At 44.7% G+C, this 24,871-nt stretch overlaps 1 protein-coding gene across 1 annotated transcript in view; it reads right to left on the bottom strand.

Annotated features, from left to right (window-relative positions):
- BANP (BTG3 associated nuclear protein) overlaps nucleotides 1-24,871 on the bottom strand; it is a 331,188-nt gene that overhangs the window by 188,910 nt on the left and 117,407 nt on the right. Inside the window, exon 7 of the mRNA XM_018560558.1 lies at nucleotides 3,324-3,563. Within this exon, the coding sequence (XP_018416060.1) occupies nucleotides 3,324-3,563 (240 nt within the window). The remainder of the gene's footprint in view (nucleotides 1-3,323; nucleotides 3,564-24,871) is intronic.

The raw sequence follows: 24,871 nt of genomic DNA, 5'->3' as shown, positions 1-24,871 counted from the left end.
TCAATTCCTATGAATGAACTTCTCTTATTTGGTCTCTTTTGGCCAGTAAAATTCACCATAAAATGTATTTTATTGTATCCGTTCGATAAGTGCAAAAATTGTAGATCCTGTCAGAGAACTTGCGAGCTGATAACTTTCTGGGCTTTCTGCCTCTACGAGCTGATAACTTTCTGGGCTTTCTGCCTCTATGAGCTGATAACTTTCTGGGCTTTCTGCCTCTACGAGCTGATAACTTTCTGGGCTTTCTGCCTCTGCGAGCTGATAACTTTCTGGGCTGCCTGCCTCTGCTGTACCGTTATCAGTTATATTGTTCCCAGCCAACTCTCTGGACGACACAACATCTCTACCCCATTGTTATGGAGATGAGGAAAGGGAAGGTATTCTATAGTCCTGTACTAGGGTGACAACACCGTTCCTCCATAGATATGATAAAGTGAATGAGGGTTGTCACCCTAGGACAGGAAGTGTATTGCTGGCAGGGTCACCAAGTGCAAATAAAAAGGTAAAAGCCTGAGAAAAAAAAAATCCATTCAGCCACCACATCTAAGGACTAGTTACATTTCTGTTCTTGGGTTCAGATATGCTTTCCATCTCCCCGAGTCACAAGCACAAGCGCCCAAGCTTGCCTGACGCAAATGTACACGTGTACAATAATTCGGCCTCCATCTAACATCTGGCACGTTAAAAGCTAAAATAAGGCATAACATAGAACAAAAGGCTCCACTTAGCTTTGTTAGCATTTATGTCAGACGACACTCAAAGAACACAATGAACTGTAGGGCCTTGCAGCCTTCCCACATTATAGGTAGGGTTCTGAATCAGGGAAAGCGTTTCTTGATTGTATACGGACTTTTTATGCCAGAATCCAATTTGTTTGTTTTCACCGTCTCCTGTTGTTTGCCTGCGCTGTATACACAAACATTTGGAACCGGCAGCCATAGTGCAGTATGCTAGAATAATGACATGGAGAGAGAAGGGGAATCCAGTATCTAAACAGCTGTGGGGGGGGGGTCGGGCTGCGTCTTTAAATTAAACACACAGGAACGGCTTATTTATAAGTCAGGAAGCACCTTTGCCCCCTTTAAGTGATCCCCCATTGAGCAGAATAGGACAGTGTGCTTCAATTTGGGTGGGAAAAGATTAGTCATACTACGGAGGCCGGGACCTCTTCTTCTCACATCAGACACATTCCAGTTTTCGGCCCACTTAAAGCCCAAGAGCTTCAGGCTGAGAATAGACAGAGTCGAGGGGCAAGCCCCAGAGAGGTCGGCCTCGTCCTGACCTGGGCTGACTCCCACACAGGCGGGTGCTCCGGTACGGAACAACGCATCCTAGGGATGACCTGCAGAAATCTGAGGGGCTGGAAATGACTCTTCTTCCCGCGCTGACCCTTCCATGAGGAGTAAATACGGCCTATGGGAACACAGTGATGTATTGTGGATTTCGCTGTTACATCACTGGGTGGGGTTTACAAAAGACATGAACCTGTCATCTTAAGCCACGGCTAAATATTACCCGGCTCTTAAGCCCGATCTATCATCGTCATGTTTGCACAGCACAGAATTGAAGTTCGCTTTTAATACAGAGCAGTTACTGGCTTTGACAACCGCCAAATGGTTTGGAATGATAAAGATAACGCTTTGACACGAAATGGTTCCTTTGAAGGCGAAAGTAAATCTAAAAGCCAAGTATATACTTAACATTTTTTTTGGGGGGGCGCCTAAAAGGGCAGCAGTGTAAAAACCGCACAGAATCTATTAGGAAATGGACATCGGCCCATAGAGTGCAAGATGCTTCAGTTTTACACAATGCCAAAATGTGTTTTATCCTTCTGCATTATACGAGATGAAAATACAACACATAATTCACCAATAGTATAAAGAAATATTAAAGCAAAACTGAAGCAAGGGATGTGGGGAGGAGAACTTGCACAGCATGCTTCTAACAACATGGCCACCTTCCCTTTTGGTTTGACCTGATACCCCAATGCAGAGCTACATGGTCTATTGCCGTCCTACCACCAGAAGCGCCATATTCGTCGTAGCTTTTTTGCCTGCTTGTATCTTCTCCTTCATCAATAGGAAAGTGTCACGGTTCTAAGGTTGTGAGCTCACAAGCAAGTAGGTGGCATGGGATCCCCCAAGGCGGGGGGCCTGAGGGCCAGCAGGTATTCCGCCAGTGACTCCCTCACGGGCGTTTGGACTTTGCTGACCCCAGGTTGCAACCCCTGGGTTCACCCTGCTCACATGTGGAGAGTGCCCGTAGACACAAGGGACGGAGAACGTGGCTGTGTTCCAGTTCGCGCTGGCAAAGGGTGAAACCAGGAGAAAGCAGGTCAGGAGCAAAGGCACAAATGGGTGCTCAGAGGCAACAGGAGTGTTGCTCAAGCAAAGGGAGCTTGTCTGAGCAGGATTTAAAAAAGGTGAGAGATAGGAGGCTGGATAGGAAGTAACCGAGAAACAAGGTATATTAAGCATGAGGTGAGGTGGGTAACACCCATAGCTGCTAACGCTGTGCAGCAAGAGCAGAGCACATGCTAATAGAACCACAGGTAGGAGCAGACCCACAGCAGCAAGGTGATAAGAGCAACTGCAAGCCTGTGAAAGGACAGGCAACAGAAGGCCTATGATGATGCAACTCTCATGCATGCATCGCTAAACCTTCCCATCACTAGATAGGCAGAGCCCGCTGTCACTTGCGCAGCTGGGTGGATCTCAACTGTAATGCCGGGATCCGTCCCTGCTGCGGCGCTCTCAGTATATACTGAGCTTTGGGTCACGGGAGGAGGTTAGTATATGTCCTCCCGTGACCCTAAAGAGAACTATGGGGAAAAACACTTACCCCATAGTTCTCTTTTAAGTCCTGCTGTAAAAGGACTGCGAGAGGCTGTCCTTCAACTTATTCAACAATAAGTTGAATGATGTATCCATGGTTACAGAGCTGCATTATTTTATATTTGCCTGGTGTTAAGCTTTAAGTAACAGCCGATGTGTATAGCGGGCGTTATAAGGTGCAAACTTTTATTTCCGGCATTCTTGAACGCTGCTCATTTAGCCCTGATATCATTTATGTAAATATCAACTTTCTGAAACTGTAGAATAAATAAATCACTGTTAGCCAGTTGTGTGACATGCGTGAGATCACCCAATAAAAACCTCTCTGCTCCTGGGGGCGGAGTCTTCATTCTTTATGAATTTTAAGCAATAACAAGAAAATTAAACACCCAATAAGAAGAGAGAAACTCCATCATAGCGGCGATGACTATTGGGAACCATTCTATTGGGTAAGGTTGCCCTTTAAGCATTGTACATTATCTGACTTACATCTTATGCCGTAGATCATTAACGGATCCAGCTGCTTCTTGCCGTGCTTGCCTTGTCCTGACAGGTTAGAGACGGCCTGCACCTCGCGGTGGAAGAGGTAATCGAGCAGAGTAAGGGCCATCTTCTCTGCTGTCCGGCAGTTGGTGCTGATGTGCAGCATGTCGGCCGCTGTGACTGGACTTCTCACTCGCATCTCGGGGTTGTTCTCGTCACCCAGCCACGTGCCGTTGGGGTAATCCTCTGAAAGGGAAGTTAGAGACAACTCATAAGTCCATCGTTCCTCAAACCCGAGTGTAAAAAACAACACAGAGTAACACAAACCCAAGAACAATATAAATTGTATGTGAACCCAAAATCTGTTCTCCAGTATTGGCATAAAGTCTCGCTGCGTACAGTTTTCTTAATCTATTTTCTAAATCTGTTGCAGTTTCTTACCCAGAAAGGCCGTTTTTAGATGTAATATATACCGTATATACTCGAGTATAAGCCGTCCCGAATATAAGCCGAGGTACCTAATTTTACCACAAAAAACTGGGAAAAGGTATTGACCCGAATATAAGCCGAGGGTGGGAAATGATATATATATGTATATTTTTTTTTATGAAGCATTTAAAAACAAAGTGAAGTCAGAGCTCCTGATCTGCATACATGTTCTGAGTACATCATTCAGAAAATACTGAAACTTCTAAAGTAGCAAGAAAGGACAGGAAACTAGTATTTCTGAGATTGGGGGATCAGTAACAGGAGCCTATACACTGCTCAGCCATAGCAGTATGACCACTCGCCTAATATGGAGTAGGTCCCTCTATTCCTGACCCGTCCAGGTATAGACACCCCTAGACCCCTGGAGGTGTGCTGTGGTATCCGGCACCAAGCGGACACAAGCAGAATATTGCCCGAAGCTTCACACTGCCTCCTCTGGCTTGTCTTCTTCCCATAGTACATCCTGGTGCCATCTCTTCCCCAGGTAAGTGACACAAACACACCCGGCCATCTACATGATGGAAAAAAAAAACGTGATTCATCAGACCAGGCCACCTTCTTCCAGTGCTCCATGGTCCAGTTCTGATGCTCACATGCCCATTGTAGTCAGCATGGGCACCCAGACCAGACTGTGGCTACGCAGCCCCACAAGCAACAAACTGCGATGCTCTGTATGTTCAGACACCTTCCACTCCCCACCTGCATCAATTAGCCTTAGCCACCCATGGCCCTGTCGCTGGTTCAGCAGTTTTCCTTTCTTGAGCCACTTTTGGAAGGTCTTGACCAATGCAGACCGGGAACATCCAAGAGCTTCAGGTACTCAAATCAACATCACACATCAACTTCAGGCACAAAATGTAAACTTGTTGCCTAATATATCCCCTCCACTTCCAGGTGCCATTGTAATGAGATAATGTTATTCACTTCACATGTCAATGGTCATAATGTTATGGTTGATCTGTGGTCATCATTGCGGAATGATAGGTCATCATTGTTCATGGCGAGATCTATCTCTCATCCTCCACTAAGGGCTCATTCACACTAGATGCAGTGCGTTCCGGACCGATTTTGGCATTGCGGCCGGCTCACTTTTTAGTGGGGCAGGAGGGGGCGTGACGGGCCATTCAAATGAATGGTGCCGTAGCCACGCCCTCTGGCCGCACGGGATCGCAAGGCACATTGTGCCTGCGGTCCGATCCTGTGCGGTGCTATCAAAATAGTGCTTGTAGCATTTTGATCGCAACGCACAGGTTCGGACCGCAGGCACAATGTGCCTTGCGATCCCGTGCGGCCAGAGGGCGTGGCTACGGCACCATTCATTTGAATGGCCCGCCACGCCCCACTAAAAAGTGAGCAATGCGAGGCAGTGCGTTCCGGCCAAAGTCGGGCCGGAACGCACTGCATCTAGTGTGCATGAGCCCTAACAGAGGAAGACTCGGAATTAACAGGCTCCATGTAATCTGATGCCACTAACCCTCATCAGTGTTACAATGTATCAATGTTCTCTGAAATCAGAATAGGATTGTTAAGTCAATGATTGACCCGCTCAGAGTTTGGTGAACATTGACAAATGACCTCTAATAACTCACGCACACCAATGACACGGCGGATTAAAAAGAAAATTGCAATTTTGAGTTGATTGTTGCACCATTTAGATATTGTGCCTCACGTGCCTGAAATAACACCACAGATGCCAGGAATATTTGTAATGGGAAAATCTAAACCTAATGGTCAGAAAGCATGAGGCCATGGTGGGTCTCATAAGAGGAAAAGTAGTGGGTTGAAGGGACTTCGAGTTCTACTGACGGGCTGATGAGGTTGCTTTGGGAAAACGCCAGGAGATATTAGTAGTACGAGACACTCGATCTCTCCTCCCTCATCTGCTGTCACAAATGATTCTTACCTAGTCGCAGCGGCCGCGGGGTATACAAACCGCAAGGAATTTATATATCAAGCGTGCTACATTTGATCTACAGGATTGTAATAAGATACACAGACACGGGAGTCTTTGCACAGAAGAAAGAACGGAATTCATGAAGAATTCTCTGTCTCTTTGCTTTGTAATTGAATGTTCTCTCAATAAATGAGAATAATGAATTGAATTTGGTCTCTCAATACTGTAAATGTACATTTTCTTAGATAGGATGCAGCTGCCCCGGGAACTGAATGTGATTACAGCTTCCCCATATGAAACAGCTCCGGCCCCGGCGACTGCTCCGAATAGGATATTAGAGAGCCGGGGAAGCACAGCTGTATACAATGGGGATGAGCGGAGCCGATGACCATTCACAGACGTTTACATGGGAGAACGACGCGGTGAATAAATGAGCTGAACGTCTGCCTGCCAAACCTGATTGAACCTATTATCCCCTCATAATGCAGATCTCCCCCCCACCTGCTACACTTTCCAAGGGACGTTTAATAAACTGAAGCAGAAGAACAACCAAATGGTTTTTGGACTACAATACGATGAAGTATTTTTGCAATATATTTACTTGCCAAATAGCTACATACGTCCAAATGTTTATAGACATTATACAGAATATATATCACAGTGAAACCATGTAGACTATAACAGGGTTAGCCAACCTGGCAACTCTAGCTGTTGAGGAACGACAAGTCCTGTGAGGACTGCAAGACTCTGACAGCCATAGGCATGACTCCCGCAGGCAGAGACATAGTGAGATTTGGAGTTCCACCACAGCTAGAGTGCTGAGGTTGCCTACTTGATTCTGCTAATAGAACCATTGGACAAGCACTTCATTTTATAGTGTGACAACACTCCTGCTCATGCAGTGTTGCCACCCTTGCTGCCACTGTAGCTGTAGTTATATAGCCACACTTACCGTAGCTCCACCTACAGATACATCCTTTAAAATTGATAGCACATTGCTGCATCAGCAGGAAATTGCACGTCCTAAAACAATGGCATGCATGCCGTGCTCATTGCCTCCCAATCGCCCCCCCACCCCAACAATGTCAAGCAGCATGCACAATAAATCAAGCTTCTCAGCACCAATTACCATTTTTTAAAGAGGTCAATTACTTAATTATCTATTAAGACATTCAATGAGCCAACTTGCATTGAAAATTCCTATTTATCACTTTTAGAGGAAAAATCTAGGGGCTTTAGATGGACTTTATTGTGTACTGTACCTTTAAAGTTGTCACCACTGCTATATAAACATTATAATTTTTTAAATACATTTGTTTGATGAAAGCTAAGTGAGTTCCGATGATCGTGCAGCATTTCTAATCTCTCCGTGGCTCCCTCTTGTGGCTGACAAGTGTCAGCGCATGTTCAATGAAAAAAAAAAACCCCAGCCGATTATTCCCGGCAAACCCATAACAACATTAATGAGTTTCAATGTCAGCTTAAAGGATCTGAGATATGAAATGGAAGGGAATTGAAACTGACAAAGGTAAAACGTCGGAGGATTTACTAACTCGAAAGAAGAAACGAGAGCAAAATTACCACACACAAAAAAAAGGTGCCTTGATGATTCATAGAATTAAAGTGGTATTTATTCCAGAGGAGCCAATCAAGTGTGACATGAAGCAGAGCAGGAAAATCCTGACAAGTACAAGCTTCCATTTTATTCCCAGAAGTGAATCAGACGGCGTGGTCGAGACATCGAATATTTCCTCCGTCATACTTCACGTGGAAATGAATATGATACAATGTAAACACTTTTTGACAGTCGCTATAAAGGGTTAAGTTGCTCGGTCACCATAGAGAGGGTCAACCACAGCAGAGGGGGGCCATATTTATAAAGCAGTAAATGTGGCATTCACCAATCATTCACTGCATGTGAATGTTTCTGGTGCTTTGTCCGTTTTATAAAACATACGAATATCTGTATTTTGGGACATTTAAAACTAACTTAGGAGGCGTCATCCCATGCCCGGAGATCCCTGTCATTGCCCTTTAAGTACCCCAACAAGCCCCCAGCAGTCCTATGGGAGTGTTGACTCTTTGGAAAAGTCAGACACAGTCCTATCACACCCCCAGTGCAAAGCACATGCCTGTCCATTGATTGTGAAGACACCAACATTGTACTGCACGAAGAGATCTAGTGTAAATCGAGAAGCTGCTGGGTAAGCGGTCAGGAGCTCTCAGGGGGGCAGTTAGTGGAGATGTTAAAGGAGTTGTAAAGTCCCAGCAGATCCTCTCCTGTTATAACATCAGCATTGTAACAGCAATATATACTGGATAGGGATGCACCGATACCGAGTATTTGGGTGAGCACTCGTACTCGCCCAAATGCTCCGATACCTAGCACGAGTACTTCCTGTATCAGGAATCCGGGCTGCGCATCATTACACGCTGCCCGGTTTCCTGATTGGCCAGGAAACGGCTCCATGCTCTCTCGTCACTTGTGATGAGAGAGCATGGAGCCGACTTCCCGGCCAATCAGGAAGCCGGGTAGCGTGCAATGACGCGCTGCCCGGCTTCCCGATTGGTCAGGAAGCTAGCAAATCCGGAAGCCGGGCGCCTTGTAATGACGCAGCGCCCGGCATTCTGATTGGCCGGGAAGCCGGCGTCATGCTCCCTCGTCATCTCACGCATCATAATATTAAGAAAGTGACCTTAAAGCATTCGTTTGTATTGCTTTAGAAAAAATTTGACCTGTCCCTTTAAGAAAAAGTATCGGTAATTGGTATCTGCGAGTACTTGATCAAAAGTATCGGTACTCGTACTCAGTCTTAAAAAAGTGGTATCGGTGCATCCCTAATACTGGAGTTGTTTCTGATAATACAATCAAAGCTTACTTGAAAAAATCCCTCTCATGTAGTGAGTGCTGCCTTCTGTCTGCCCATCACTTCCAACAACTTCCTGGATTCCCAGTGTGCTTTGTGTGTCTTTCCCTGCTGCTTGATGTGATGCAATCTCCATTTCTCAAGACTACATATCCCATCATGCATTGCTTGATATGAAAGACACGACAGAAAACATCTCTGCATTCATTAAAAAAGAACTATGGTCTAACCTTTTTTTTGGCCATAGTTCTCTTTAAGGTCACAGGAGGACATGTACCTATGTCCTCCTGTGACCCCAAACTTAGCAAATAGCCGGCTATTGCCTGCTATATGCTGACAGTGCAGAGCCGCGCCGTGCCGCAGCCAGGAAAGATCCTGACCATATTTTTGGGATGCACCTGCTACCTGATTGACAGCTGGGCTCTGCCTCTCTAGCTATGCCCGCTCCCTCCCCTGTCTGTCCCTCCAATGAGCACTGGAGGGGGAATCGCTGCAGGGACGGGTGACTGACGTCACCTCTCTCTGCAGGTAGAAGATCGTGAACTGAGCGATCAGCGATATGTGATCGCTCAGTTCTCGATCAATAGAGCCAACATGTGACAGCTGCAGTGGGGTTGAGTGTATTTCTCCCCATATTTCTCCTTTAATACATCATTACATTTATTTATTTTTTTCAAATGCAAGCAATGTAAGTACTGGCATTTCACTTGGTATCAGCCTCCTGCAGTCCCTGTACAGCAGGGTTAGCATTATATAATACCTAAAATTCCATGGAAGGTCCACTTTATGGGAAGCATTTTATGTAAGCTATAAAAAATTAAATACCTTCTGCAATGATCCGAGTACATAATAAAATTGAAAAGTCGAAAGGAGACAAATATATCTTCTCATCTCCGAAGAAATTGAAAAACATAACATATCGGCTCTGCCGCATAAATGGGTCAATGATCCGTTGCTAACGCTTCATAAATACCCTTCTGACGGGCCCCGGACGAGAAAACCCGCAAGGGCCAATGCCAGCAGCCTACCCGGTTATTGGCACAGCGGGCTCTGGCATCGCCAACGCTACTTTTCAATTGGAAAAATGACTGCTCAGAAATGGAAAGTATGAAGTTGTAGAGTAAATAGACGGTTTTATCTGGATGTCGGGAAATAAACAGCGAGCTGCAATGTTGACGGAACTTGCGGCTTTTTTTTTTTTTTTGGTGGCGCTCCTGTAGCTACTGTATGAAGCAATTTCTGGGTGGAAGCAAGAATTAAAAATAGCCTTTGGTGTTAAGAGTAAATGCCATCCTTTAAAACAAACTTGACTGCTGGACGGAGTCATAAAACCTTCCGTCATCAGAAAGATTCCTGAACTATGAAGACTCGGCTGGAAGAGTATAAAAGGAGGAGAAGTCACAGTTTTTATAGAGAGCCGAAGAGAGAGCCAGTTCCACAGCCGTTGCCGCACCCATCAGACTTCAATGCACCATTCATAGGGCAGCTGCATGATTCTGCCATTGTCTATGGTGAATAGCTATAGTTCTGCACAACAAATTGCCTTCTGGGGGATCCCATGATGCCTCAGTAGGGGCCAGCTAAGCGCAGCAACCAGAGGCAGAGCAGAACCAGTGTCCATGCACATGCTTATGGGAAGGCCGAAGCCTAGTAGGGGAAATTTCTAACGCTTTCCGCCAAGCATTGCAATGGCAGTTGCATGCAGCTCAGTTCAGCGCAATTCCTCCGTTGTCACTATTCCAAATAACTAAAATTTTATTTTTAATTCAATCCTAATTTACTGGTAAGTCTGCATTTTTTAAGCAGCATAAAGAGGGACATGCACAGAATTTCTCTCATGACAAGCATCCATTAATTCCTCCTGTTTAGCGTGAATGTAGGATGTGCTACTCGGCTAAGAATTTTCAGAGCAGCAGATCAAATTTGGGCTGATTCAGCAAGAATCAGTCCAGCAGTGGATGGCAAGCCTAATATGTTTTAAACTGTCCCAAAACTACTTCAATTAATAATAACACCCAGCAATAGCAGCATGCCTGTTAGTAGCCTGGGTAAGACTGACTAAGGAGTTTGCATGTTCTCCCTGTGCGGGTTTCCTACGGGTACTCCGGTTTCCTCCCACGCTCCAAAGACATGCTGGAAAGTTAATTGGCTCCTCTCTAAGTTGGCCCTCTATGTATGCATGTGAGATAGGGACCTTAGATTGTAAGCTCCTTGAGAGTAGGCACTGATGTAAATGTGCAACTATGTAAATTGTCGGCGCTCTATAAATACCTGTAATAAATAAATAAATAAACCAGAAAAGGGAGGAGTCATTTAGCAGTCTACGTGATCTCTCCGGCTCTGGCTGTTACAAAAGCTTGTGAATGCTGCTGATCTTGTTTGCAATCTGCTGGCAGCAGTTGGGGAGAAATGCTCGTGTGGAATTTTTAACATTTACCTGATTAAAATGCAGGAAAAAAAATGTAATTTGTATTTTTTTTAGTACTGAACATAATAATGAAAATAAATGATAAAACGGTAAAAGACTATTTAGAGTTAGTGTATGAGGGCTTATGCTGGCCACGTGCCAGCAGATCTTTGTTTATTCAGCTTCCAGGCCGGATAGAAAAAAAAACCAGATTACTATTAAATTGGGCAACGGATTTTCGGGGCAAAACCAATCCCCCCTTCATTGGGGATCAGCAGAAGTTAAACTCGGATTTGGACTGCACGGATCTATACTAAAACCGATATTAAACCCACTGTTGGCGTGCAGAGTAGCCATTTCGAGGCATAATATAATACCCAATTTTGGGTAAAATATAAAAGACGTCGGGTAAGTAGATACCAAACATGTCAAGCCTTAAAATTGCGTTCGCCCGTGAAGCCGCACAAAACCTCAATACCCCAAATTTCCCACAGGAAACAGTTTAAACCTTTTTACCGCTCATCAGTTTAGTGCTAAAAGTGATTAATGGATCTAGAACTATTGCTCTCACTGCGACATTCGCGGCAATATGTAACATGTGTAGCGCAATTGTTGTTTTTGCACGCAGGCGCACCGACGCGTGTTTGTGTGTGTATGTGTGTGCACGCGGGGGACTTTTACGTGGTTTTTTTTTTGCTTTTTTTATTTTTCTCATATGTTACTTAACTTTTTGTAATTTTTAAACTTTTTTTTGACACTAACCCTATTGCTATCACATAGGGGGATAACAAGCAACCCTATGTAATAGCAGAAAGGGTGTGACAGATCCTCTTTATGGAGACCCCCGATATCACCTAGGGAGCCAAAAGAAGCCGTGGAAGCAGAGATCCGCATCACCAGCTTCTTCTTCTGGCTGTAAGAGCCGGAGACTGTAACTAGAGACACCGGAGGTGATGTAATGCATTGGAGGAGTGATTGGAGGAGAGATCGGCGCCTGGAAGCCGCTGAATCTCTCTCCGATTATTGTGGGGAGACCCGCCAAGCCGGTCCCGGGCGCTGCAGACGCATAGCATGGGAAAACCGACAGCGCCCCTGACCGGGGGGGGTGTTCGGGACGCCGCACGATACAAAGGTACAAACGATCCGGCGGCTGTAAAGACGCCGGATTGCATGTACATTACCAGCCATCGCTGGCTGTTAACGACGACACCAAGAACATGGCTGCTGCATTAGCCGTGTTCTTGTTTTAACCACTTCTGCAGGCCGCCGTCTATAGACGTATTGCGGCCTCGAAGGGGTTAATAAAAAGAGACTGGCTGAAAAAAAACCTATATTAAACTCTTTTTATGGAGTAAGAGCTGCTGAACTAAAACCAGTTGTTAGACGGAGCTGACACTCCCCTGAAAAACCTATAAGAGAAGGAAAGCAGAGATTTAATTTCTGGTTATCAAAAATGATGATAAACAGAACCAGCGATCTGTTATGGTGAAATAACATCTTGGATACGGATCTTCCTTTATAACAATTCCCAGATAGTTTGTATCTTGTGAATTTCTTACATTGTAGTTTCATTTCCAGAAAGGGGGACTCTGTACTACATCATTCATCTTCTCTAATATCTCCAGAAGAGCCGCAGCCAATGTGACCGAGTGAGTTACTCCTCTCAGGAAAAATTATACATGTGCCAGGTGCGTACTTTCACTCTGTCTGCTTGCATGTGACCGCAAGTCGCTGGATAACCTAAATAGTGCGTCAACCGGCCTTCTCTATTTTTCAAAATTTGACGATCATTTCTCGGGGTCATGTTTGGTCCAGGCCAGGTGTCTGCAGAAACGCTGCACTTACAAGATCCAAGTACCGGACGGGCTTTTGGAAGCTGGTGCGGCCATAGCTTTGTGTTACAGCGCAGCTGAACGCTTACCGCACTTCCTCGGGTTACGCCCTTGCAAGCTCCCGAACGCTGCATGTCACAGTACGCGGCCCGTATACCACTCGGAGGCTGCATCCTGCAACAAGATCTTTCCGTCCAGTCTGATAAACATCTGGAAGTGGAAGCAGGCCTCGTCAGGTGGAGAGAGATGGGAGTTTGTATATTAGCTGAATCCGCAGGGGATCTCGCTGTAATCCCTCTCCCGTGTGCTCGCATCTTTCAATTAAACCCAGAGTTTATTTCAGGATAAGTCACGATGCTGAATATGAACATATGTGTGAAGTAAAACAAAGAGCACGGCCTATACCAAAAGTTTCTGTCCTTGGCGGCCTACAGATGGCTATGGTTAGACTTTCGAACGAACGTTCATACCAAAAAATCTGGTCAAAACATTTGATAATGCCATCGGAGACTTGATGCATACTGTTTGATAGGGATGTATCGGTATCGAGTATTTGGGCGAGTAATCGTACTCGGCCAAATGCCCCGATGCCTAGTGACGAGAGAGCATGAAGCCGGCTTCCCGGCCAATCCGGAAGCCGTGCAGCGTCTAATGACTCCCTGCCTGGCTTCCTGATTGGCCAGCTTCCTGACCAATGGAATTAATGGAATTTCCCCAATTAAAAAAACCTAATTCACTGTTAGAATTTCGTTCAAGAAAAATTTTCCATGCCACTCCTTTGATCTTCCCAAACGATTGTCGATTCTACCCCATTACCAATTAGGCAATTGAACATACATTCGTAAATAATCATTTACAAACTAAATTCCAATCTTGTATACCCAGCGTAACCAAATTTACTTACCTAGCAGCCAACAAAACTAATGTCAACACTTTCCAAAAAGAAACAAAACTTTTACCAGAACACAAAAAAGTTTAACCTTTAGTTAAAATACATCATCTTTGATTTATAAAAGGTTTGAACTTAGTTTTAGTTAGGGATGCACCAATGCTAGTATCGGTATCAGTGCCGATGCCGAGTATTTGGGTGAGTACTCGCCCAAATGCTCCGATGCCTATCCCGATACTTCCGGTATCAGGAAGCCGGGCAGCGAGTCATTACACGCTGCCCGCCTTCCTGATTGGCCGGGAAGCCGGCTCCATGCTCCCTCGTCACTTGTGACAAGAGAGCATGGAGCTGGCTTCCCGACCAATCAGGAAGCCGAGCAGCATGCAATGACTCGCTGCCCGGCTTCCTGATTGGTCGGGAATCTGGCCAATCAGAAAGCCGGGCGCCATGTAATGACGCAACGCCCGGCTTTCTGATTGGCCGAGAAGCTGGCTTCATGCTACCTTGTCACCTCATGACGAGGGGGCATGGAGCTGGCTTCCTGGTCAATCAGGAAGCCTGATTAGCCAGAAAAGAGAGCCGGCTCCATGCTTTCTCGTCACTTAGTGACGAGAAGCATGGGGACGGCTTCCCTGATAATTGGGAAGCCGGGTAACGAGTCGTTACATGCCACCTGGCTTCCTTAATGGGACTTCCGGAATCAGTGCGTACCGGAAAAAAAATACCGGTATCGGTGCATCACTAGTTTTATGTATAAAGAGAACACTTTTGGATAAATTAGGCAATGGATAGAACCCGTCAAGTTGGGATTTTTTTGCATCCCATTGATGGTATTTCCTTTAGTTTCTGGTCCTGTGACATAAGAGGAAATGAGAGGCAATGTCTCAAAAGTTAAGGGAAATTCCCTCTTAGGCCCCTTTCCGATGGTCGGTCCTATCAGGTCAGGCGCCTGTGTGGAAGAGTCCCTATACAGTTGTCGCCAGTGGAAGCTTCTGATCTGGTGACGACTGTAAAATTTTAGATCGTCCATCACCTTTTGCCCAGGAGACAATGGTCACCTGAACAGAGTGAATTCAAACAAAACAAACCTAAGGAAGGAAACACAAATATGGAGACGCTGACTCATTTCTCAAGGCTGTTCTCACTGCTGTTCTGTAGCCTAAAAGCTATATATGTGCAGTGAGAGATCATCTTAGCCACTGTTGCCTCTGATCGCTAGTCTCATCAGCTTTGGACTAAGATTTGGTGATGTCACTACTGTGTTGCTCATTGTTTTCCTTGCTGGAGGGAAAGTTGTACCAGAGGTCTTTCCGTGCAAGGATCTCCCTGCTTCTTAATCATCCATTCTGTGGATGTGTGCTTCCACTACTTCTCCTGCAGCTCCTTATCATTTCTTTACCATTCATCAGATCTAGAGTAATCTGGGGAGGCAGCTCTGACATAAGGAAGCAAAGCCCTGCTCCTCTACCAAAATGGCCACCTCTACACAGAGACACAGCGCAGAACAAGCATGGTAAGTCAGTAATGGGCAAAAGTTTAGCTGCGGGGAGGCAACAGGCAATACTGGTGACTAGTAGGTTTGTCCTCCGCCTGCCTTTTTAGGGCAAAGCTTCCACAGTACAGGTCCTCTTTAAGCCCCTGCTTGATTTAACTGCAAACAATAATGAGAAAATTTAGCAAAACCCAAAACAGAAAAAAGGGGACTTTTTCAAAACTCTAATGGCAGCAATGTTTCTAAAAACAGTCCACTGATTATTATCACTTGCGGTCAGAAATTTCACTTTAATATATTTTAAACAAATAGACCATTTAGTGATCCAGCTAGAATAGTAAAATGACAGTTTCCAAAAATGAAGACGGAGGAGGTCAGTATGCATTTTGCTCATGGTTAGAAGTGGGAATTCCTATGTATAGATCACTATCAGATAACCTGCAGTATTGTATTTATACGCCCATGACACCCTCCTGTGTATAGGCTCCGGGCCCAAATTACAAAGAGCTGTGGTATGTTTTGCTAGGTAATGTATAATAACAGTAATCATGATTAATTGAGTTAAGTTATTAATGTAGACATGCAATGCAAAGCTTGGTGGAATTCCTGTGATAGCGTAATAAGATATTTCTGTGAACCGATGTCCCTACTGGACGTTACAGCAGATTTCCACTTCAAAGGGAGTCTCTGGGATAATGAAAATTTACTTGGAACAATGACGGGAGATAATGAGTATGAAGCAGCACAGCTATCAAATGTGTCTGGTATTGAGGAGACAAGTGAAAGGGCTAATGAGAGGCTGCACAAATTATCACTCTCTGAACGCATCTCTCCTCTCGGGTATTCCGTGATTTATCACCAGCATGATAATTTCCTTCTTTCCACCTCAAAACTTTCTTGAGAGCCTGATCGCGGTTTTCAATAAGAAAAGCAGAGAAATGTACTGGCAATGCGAGCAGTTTTCAAGTAGTTGCGTAACTCTCTCAGGTGTAGCCCCCTTCTGGGAGACGGAGCACAAACCTCTTTTTGTGTCCTTCCTCCACAACTGTCTGTCTGTTGTACCTATGCCTAGTTGCTCCATAACTGCCTATGTAATCCAGTCTCTGTGTACATTTCCTTCATGACTGTCCAAGTATTGTATTGTCTCATTTCTCCTTGACTGTCCATCTATTGTATCCCAACACCTATGTCTGGGCATCATTTCTCCATGACTTCCATCTATTTAATACCAACATTCTGTGCTTCATTCCTCAATGACTGTCCACCTATTGTATTCCAACCCCTCTGTCTGTGCTTCAGTCCTCCATGACTGCCTGTCTGTTGTTGCCCAACCCCTCTGTCTGTGCTTCATTCCTCCATGACTGTCCATCTATTGTATGCTAGCCCCTTCCTCTGTGCCACATTCCTTCACAACTGTCCATCTATTGTATCCCAACACCTACAGTATGTCTGGGCGTCATTTCTCCAAGACTTCCATCAATTGAAAACCAACATTCTGTGCTTCATTTCTCTATGACTGTCCATCTATTGTATCCTAACCCCTTCCCCTGTGCCACCACATTCAATCTAATGTATATTGTACACCAAACCTCTGTGCTTCATACCTCCACAACCTCATCTAATCAATGCCACCACTGTGTGCGGGGAGGCAACAGGCAATACTGGTGACTAGTAGGTTTGTCCTCCGCCTGCCTTTTTAGGGCAAAGCTTCCACAGTACAGGTCCTCTTTAAGCCCCTGCTTGATTTAACTGCAAACAATAATGAGAAAATTTAGCAAAACCCAAAACAGAAAAAAGGGGACTTTTTCAAAACTCTAATGGCAGCAATGTTTCTAAAAACAGTCCACTGATTATTATCACTTGCGGTCAGAAATTTCACTTTAATATATTTTAAACAAATAGACCATTTAGTGATCCAGCTAGAATAGTAAAATGACAGTTTCCAAAAATGAAGACGGAGGAGGTCAGTATGCATTTTGCTCATGGTTAGAAGTGGGAATTCCTATGTATAGATCACTATCAGATAACCTGCAGTATTGTATTTATACGCCCATGACACCCTCCTGTGTATAGGCTCCGGGCCCAAATTACAAAGAGCTGTGGTATGTTTTGCTAGGTAATGTATAATAACAGTAATCATGATTAATTGAGTTAAGTTATTAATGTAGACATGCAATGCAAAGCTTGGTGGAATTCCTGTGATAGCGTAATAAGATATTTCTGTGAACCGATGTCCCTACTGGACGTTACAGCAGATTTCCACTTCAAAGGGAGTCTCTGGGATAATGAAAATTTACTTGGAACAATGACGGGAGATAATGAGTATGAAGCAGCACAGCTATCAAATGTGTCTGGTATTGAGGAGACAAGTGAAAGGGCTAATGAGAGGCTGCACAAATTATCACTCTCTGAACGCATCTCTCCTCTCGGGTATTCCGTGATTTATCACCAGCATGATAATTTCCTTCTTTCCACCTCAAAACTTTCTTGAGAGCCTGATCGCGGTTTTCAATAAGAAAAGCAGAGAAATGTACTGGCAATGCGAGCAGTTTTCAAGTAGTTGCGTAACTCTCTCAGGTGTAGCCCCCTTCTGGGAGACGGAGCACAAACCTCTTTTTGTGTCCTTCCTCCACAACTGTCTGTCTGTTGTACCTATGCCTAGTTGCTCCATAACTGCCTATGTAATCCAGTCTCTGTGTACATTTCCTTCATGACTGTCCAAGTATTGTATTGTCTCATTTCTCCTTGACTGTCCATCTATTGTATCCCAACACCTATGTCTGGGCATCATTTCTCCATGACTTCCATCTATTTAATACCAACATTCTGTGCTTCATTCCTCAATGACTGTCCACCTATTGTATTCCAACCCCTCTGTCTGTGCTTCAGTCCTCCATGACTGCCTGTCTGTTGTTGCCCAACCCCTCTGTCTGTGCTTCATTCCTCCATGACTGTCCATCTATTGTATGCTAGCCCCTTCCTCTGTGCCACATTCCTTCACAACTGTCCATCTATTGTATCCCAACACCTACAGTATGTCTGGGCGTCATTTCTCCAAGACTTCCATCAATTGAAAACCAACATTCTGTGCTTCATTTCTCTATGACTGTCCATCTATTGTATCCTAACCCCTTCCCCTGTGCCACCACATTCAATCTAATGTATATTGTACACCAAACCTCTGTGCTTCATACCTCCACAACCTCATCTAATCAATGCCACCACTGTGCTTCATTCCACCATGACTGCCCATCTATTGTATCCCAACCCCTCTGCCCGTGCTTCATTCCTTCACAACTGTCCATCTACTGTATCCCAACACCTAATTCTGGGCATCTTTTCTCCATGACTTCCATCTATTGAATACCACATTCTGTGCTTCATTCCCCCATGACTGTCCACCTATTGTATTCCAACCCCTCTGTCTGTGCTTCAGTCCTCCATGACTGTCCCTCTATTATATCCTAACCCCTTCCTCTGTGCCACCACATTCCTTCAAGATTGTCCATCTTATGTATAGTGTACACCAATCCTCTGTGCTTCATTCCACCACAACTTCATCTAATGAATGCCAACACTCTGTGCTTCATTCCTCCATGACTGCCCATCTAATATATCCCGACCCCTCTGTCTGTGCTTCATTCCTTCATGACTGCCCATCTAATATATCCCGACCCCTCTGTCTGTGCTTCATTCCTTCATGACTGCCCATCTAATATATCCCGACCCCTCTGTCTGTGCTTCATTACTCCATGACTGCCCATCTAATATATCCCGACCCCTCTGTCTGTGCTTCATTACTCCATGACTGCCCATCTAATATATCCCGACCCCTCTGTCTGTGCTTCATTACTCCATGACTGCCCATCTAATATATCCCGACCCCTCTGTCTGTGCTTCATTACTCCATGACTGCCCATCTATTGATCCTTCTGTGCACCTATTGCAGGGTTTCCTAAATCTTCACCATGATTACAGATCCCCAATGGATTTTCCAATATGTTCCAAACACCCCCTTGTACTGTCACGAATCCTATTAGGTACCAGTATGACTTAAAATTATTTTAATTTCCTGGTTATACTTATAAATAGCCAGAAGCAGAACACAGGAATGAAAATCATTTATTTATATAAAAACAGCATATCACAAATACACAATCCAGCTACAACTAGGGAGACGTTTGCTGTTGTTCTTGTGCAATTCAAACATGGAAAAGTGGGACATGATATACTATTTTTAAGACAGCAAGCCGCATATTTCATTTTCTTCTCATTCACAGAAACAGAAGACCAAATATATTTAAAGAACCAAGAAAAGGATAAATATGAAAACCCCAGAGTCTGCACCTTGAAGAACAAGTCAGCAGTGATGACTCCTGATTTCCACCCTGGCAAGGTCCCTTTAATGGAGGCTAATCTGTTCAAGTCAAATATCTGCTTTTCAAAGCTGCGCCAGTCATTTTTGCTCGGATATTTTATTGAAACCCAATAAGCCGGTCACTGTATCAACTGAGCGCGGTGAACAGCTAATACACATTTTTATATGAAATGTTTTATCTTCCGATCCCGTCCCAGATAAGGACTTCAAGTGAGGTTTCACTCCTCTCTGCGCTAACTCCCCGTCAATCATCTCGCAGAATACTGAACGGGGCAGAAGAGCCACCTGCCTAGAATAATATTCCAGGAATCAATGTGCTTTATTATTGAAGCCGGGATGTTTATTTTCACTGCAAAGCTGGGTGCTATTCGGGCTCAGCCGAGAATAGGAAAACTCCTAGTAGCTCTGTTACTAAGACACGGAGTTGCATTAATATTATCAAAACAGCTCGTTCCTGGCTTAGAAAAATAAACCCAGTCTCTGGAGCAATTAAATAATATCTTTGGCCGATTTGAGAGTGAATTAGGGATTTAAGAGAAAGGGGAAGAAAGGGACTTCCATAGGCTTTACAGAACATTTTTTTACTACTGTTACAAAAGTTCAAGAGGGCCAACTATGTTCTGAGAGAATTCCGACTTAATGAACTCGAGAACGGAGCGCAGAATATAAAATAAAACTATATTTATGTCAGAAGACAGCAATTCTGTTGGTGAGCCGTAGAAGGGAAAGGGAAAATCTCCTGCATACATCTCCACGTCCCGAAGTATGGAGACCATCTGAGCGGTCTGAGCTGTATGCTTAACACAATGGCTTGGAAACTGAGGGCCGATTGCCGGAAAATGTAAGAGAATTGCTTGTTTATAATCCAACTTTGGGAAAAATAGAAATGTCATTTATAATGCAGCCTGATAAGAGCTTTGTAACACAGATTTTGTTTTTCTGTAACTTAGTGTTATGACCTGTTGTTGATCCCGCCAGTGCAAACATTATTTTACCACTTCCTTTAACAGGCCAAGTTGTCCACAAAAAGTGACAGCTACAACACATCACTGGGTAGGTGAAAGAAGTGACCCTTGCAATGCTCTTCAATGCTCCTTTCATATGGGCAGTGTTTGTTTAGTCTCAGCAGGGGAACCTAGATGGATCCATCGCTGAGTTGGATTGGAACAAAGATGGATGTCACATATACGATTACGATTTTTCCTCCATTGGACCCATGTAATCACTCTGGGTGGTCAGATGTACATGGACATGCATCTACCTATATCTGCCCACATCTGTTCAGGTCAATAAGACACAAATTTTGGTGTTCAGTCTGACGAACCAGAATAGACCTGGACATGGGAGCATATAAGCAGACGCACGTCCGCTCACATCCACTTGGCCATAGAAACGTATTGTAGATTTGTGTAATCAAGGGTCAAAGATGGAACAGCCATGTGCAAGGGGCCTAAGTCTAGGATAAGTGGAACAGGAGCTCTCCAATGCTCCGAAATATGGACAGGGCCATTGCCATCCTCAGGTACAATGCAGGACTGCTGCTGGCCCTGTACTGTATGTGATGACGTGGGAAAGACTGAGACCTGGAGGAGTTGGAAAGGGATGCAGCTTCGGAGAACCAGTTGTGCAATGGGGAGGAAGCCTACAGGAGCAAAGAATAAGGTAAATATAGCTGTTTATTCCTTTACTCCTGGATAACACAACCATTTAACCCTTGCAGTGCAGGGGCCAACTGTAGGGTAATTGTTTCACTTAACCTGGAGTTCAGGGGGTTTACAATATTACAAGCCTCGCCATCTCTGCATGCATGGATTCCCTCTTGTGTTTACCAGTTTTAACTGTACAGAGAAAGGAGCTCAGCACACCAACATCACCAGATGGGGCCAACCAAGACTCTGACCAGTCATAACATGATTGTCAGGTTCCGGCTTAACACCTCCATGACAAGCAAGGTGGAAAGTGACTCAATGAGCTCCGCTGGAGTCGTTTGTGAAGATCACAGCTGGAGTGACAGCCGAGGTAGAAGTTCCCAGTTAGAGAATGACAAGTAAATAAGTGACAACTCTGCTCTGTGACAAGTTCCTGAAGCGATTTCCGATGTAAGAAAATCAAATGATGGATTGCCAAATACACAGTGAGGATTATTTGAGTGAGGTGGGTGAAAGCTGCTGAAAAGACGTATCTTAATCACATCCTGCTCAGGGATCTAGTATTTAGGATGATGGAATTTGGAAATCATTAGTTATTTTGGAAATGGTTTTCAAAGAAACTTTCAATAAAACCACCAACAATGACCCACAAATTAGTTTAGGAGATCGGCGTATTTGCATAACAGCAGATCTCCCGACTTTGGAAACTAAGGTTGCTGAAAGCCGAGCTCCAGCCAGAACTTGTTATTTTATTTACAGTTTTAGGCCCCGTTCACACTTAGCGACGTATGGCGCGGTAATTCACGCGATATTGCGGCAATTTACTGCGCGATATCGCTCTTCAAGGCTTCTCAATGGGGAAAGGGTCCTGCTGTCGCGGGTCGTGCGTCGCTACAGCAGGACCCTTTTTGGAGCAGATTTAGCCGCGATTCAAGCTTGCTCAATGCAAGCATTTGTGTGATATTGCGCAACGAATCGTGCGATATCGCGCAAAATGCAAATCGTGCGTCAAATGCGCGATTTGTGAATCGCCAAGTGTGAATGGGGCCTTAGGTACCTTCAATTTCCAATGTTTTTTTTAAAATGCTACATTTTACATTCACAGATATTTAAAAACAATACAAGTGATACAGCTTTATCTTTAATTCTGGTAGGAAACTGGGAGATTATGTTGCATGTGTGTTCTCATAGCAATGTTGTATAGATGCCATATAATGATACTTCTTATGTTCCCTAAGGGACACCATACATGCTACAATCTAGCTGTACAGTCACCTTTAGATTTACCAAAACAACGTACTATGAGAACTTACCTAAACAATCTAATAGGGATGCACGGAGTACCAATATTTTTTTCCCGGTACCGAATACCGTAATGACTCGACACCTGGCTTCCTGATTAACAGGGAAGCCATCCCCATGCTTCTCGTCATTAGATGACGAGAAAGCATGGGTCCAGCTTTCTGGCCAATCAGGAAGCCGGGCACCTGTAATGAAGCTGCGCCTGGCTTCCTGATTGGCTGGGGGATGGTTTCCCTGCTAATCGGGAAGCTGGGTGGCGAGTACTCGCCACCGATAGTAGTATCGGTATCGGTGCATCCCTACAATCTAATCCAAGGGTAGGTAACCTTGGCTCTGCAGCTGTCCCATGAGGCATTGCATTAATCCCAGAGTAAGAGGCATGATGGTATTTTTAATATCAGCACAGCTAGAGTGCCAAGGTTACCTTCATCCAATCAGGCGGGCCCTTGCACTCCATAGTTGTTGGTAGATCTGAAGTAATCGTGCAATCAGATTGCTGTGTATGGTGAGAATTAGCCAAGTATAATGCTCAAGATCTGTTCTAATGCTGTATGTATGGAAGGTGCACCGTACCACTTCTCAATGCAACACTTCCTCATCACCTTATAAACTGTTCTCCCAGGCACCATCTGTTTCTTGTATGAGCATCAAGGGGACAGGAAGAGAGAGAATATGTCCCCAGTGGGGTCACAGACATAAAAAAAAACTAACATAGGCTGTAAGCCCCCCCTAAAAAATGTGTTGGCTGGAGTTGGACTTTATTAGATTTAGAGCAAAGATGCCCCCATTAGTATTTTCAGCACTGTTAGCTTCATTATTTCACCTTACGGTCATTGACAGCCCCCAAGGATATCATAACCTCTATTTCCTCCTGATCCGTTGGACATATAAATATGTTTAATCAAGATGTCCGTGTTTTTACTTGGCCTTATATACATTGAGGAGAAGCAGCCATGCATGGCAAACAATCAGCTTCTAACTTAATATTCAAAGCTTAAAGGAGAACTATGGGGTCAGGGCTTTTCCCCATAGCTCTCCTAAGGGTAACGGGAGGACACAAACTAGCGTCCTCCCGTCATCCAAAGCTCAGAATATACTGTAGAGAGCTACAGCTCGCGGTATACTGAGACGCCGCAGCCGACACGGATCCTGACAATTATGTCTGGATCCACCCAGCTGCGTGAGTGAAAGCTGGCTCTGCCTATCTGGAGGCAGAGCCAGCTGTACCCGCCCCCTCCCCCGTAAGTTCCGCCAGTCAGCGCTGGAGGATCGGACAGGGGAGGGGGGAATTCAGTCCCTCCCCTGTCACGGCTCTCTGCACGGATAGATCGAGAAGTGAGCGAGCGCCGGTATGTGTTTGCTCACTTCCCGATCTACTGAGCTGACATGTGACAGTTTCATTGTCACAGGTCGGCTCAGATTATGAGGCTGAGTGAAAATCACTCAACTCATAATTCTCCTTTAACTGAACAAAACGGAGAGAAGCTGACTTTGCCACGCAGAGCCGCTCCAGATTCTGTATGCTCCAGGTTTAGTGAATTTCCTCCACTGTGTTTTTTGTAGGGGGGATGGTTTTGGGCCCCCAAAATGCATTGTATTTTTTTAAAATTCTGGTTGTCATCAGCCTAATTAAAGATTTTGGACTCACCTGATTTGGCGTTCTCACTTGGCCTAAGTACATTTAATAGAATTAGAGACATCGCTGGGATTAGAAACCATAGAAAGTGTAACTGGCAATTCTGTAGCCGACAATCTGTGCTCCGTATGTAGTTGGTAGTCAGGTGACAGCGTTTTTGGCCTGTTACATTTGGCGCCACGCTCCTAATTACGAACGTGCAAGACGACACGCTAGAGACACGGAGCGCAAGCAATTCACATATATTATCTCTGCAAAGTGCGCTGCCCTGGCGCCTTCCCCTTCTTTCTTGGATCTCTGAATTTTTGGCGAGGGATAAATGTGAATCGTGGAAGAGAAAGAATAGAATATAAAAAGATTTTAAAAAAATAAGACAGGATCTGGAGAGAAGTCATGAGGAAATATCTGAAGGTATTTTCTTTATTAAGCACTGTCACAGGCTGCAGCTTTATCGGAGCCATTAATAATCTGTCGCTGACTGAAGTGCCGCCAGAATATTCCCCTTCTTTTCTGATTCAGGGGCCAATATGGCAGCATTACAGAGAATGGGGCCACCGCACCGAGCGCAGAAGTGTCAGGAGTGACAATGGAAACTGTTCTGCTGTGTCTCAGCCAGTGTGCGGAGAGGTCCTGGAACACGGGCCGTTTTATACATTAGGTCAGATTAAAGGATTTTTATGTGTAGAAAGAAGGGTAATTTCTGCATCATTCCCCCCCCC

This window comes from Nanorana parkeri, unplaced genomic scaffold, assembly GCF_000935625.1.
Source record: "Nanorana parkeri isolate BGI_ZX_2015 unplaced genomic scaffold, ASM93562v1 scaffold465, whole genome shotgun sequence".
Taxonomy (NCBI): Eukaryota; Metazoa; Chordata; class Amphibia; order Anura; family Dicroglossidae; genus Nanorana; species Nanorana parkeri.
Note: the sequence above shows the minus strand (reverse complement) of the source record. Positions and strands in the feature narration are given on the sequence as shown.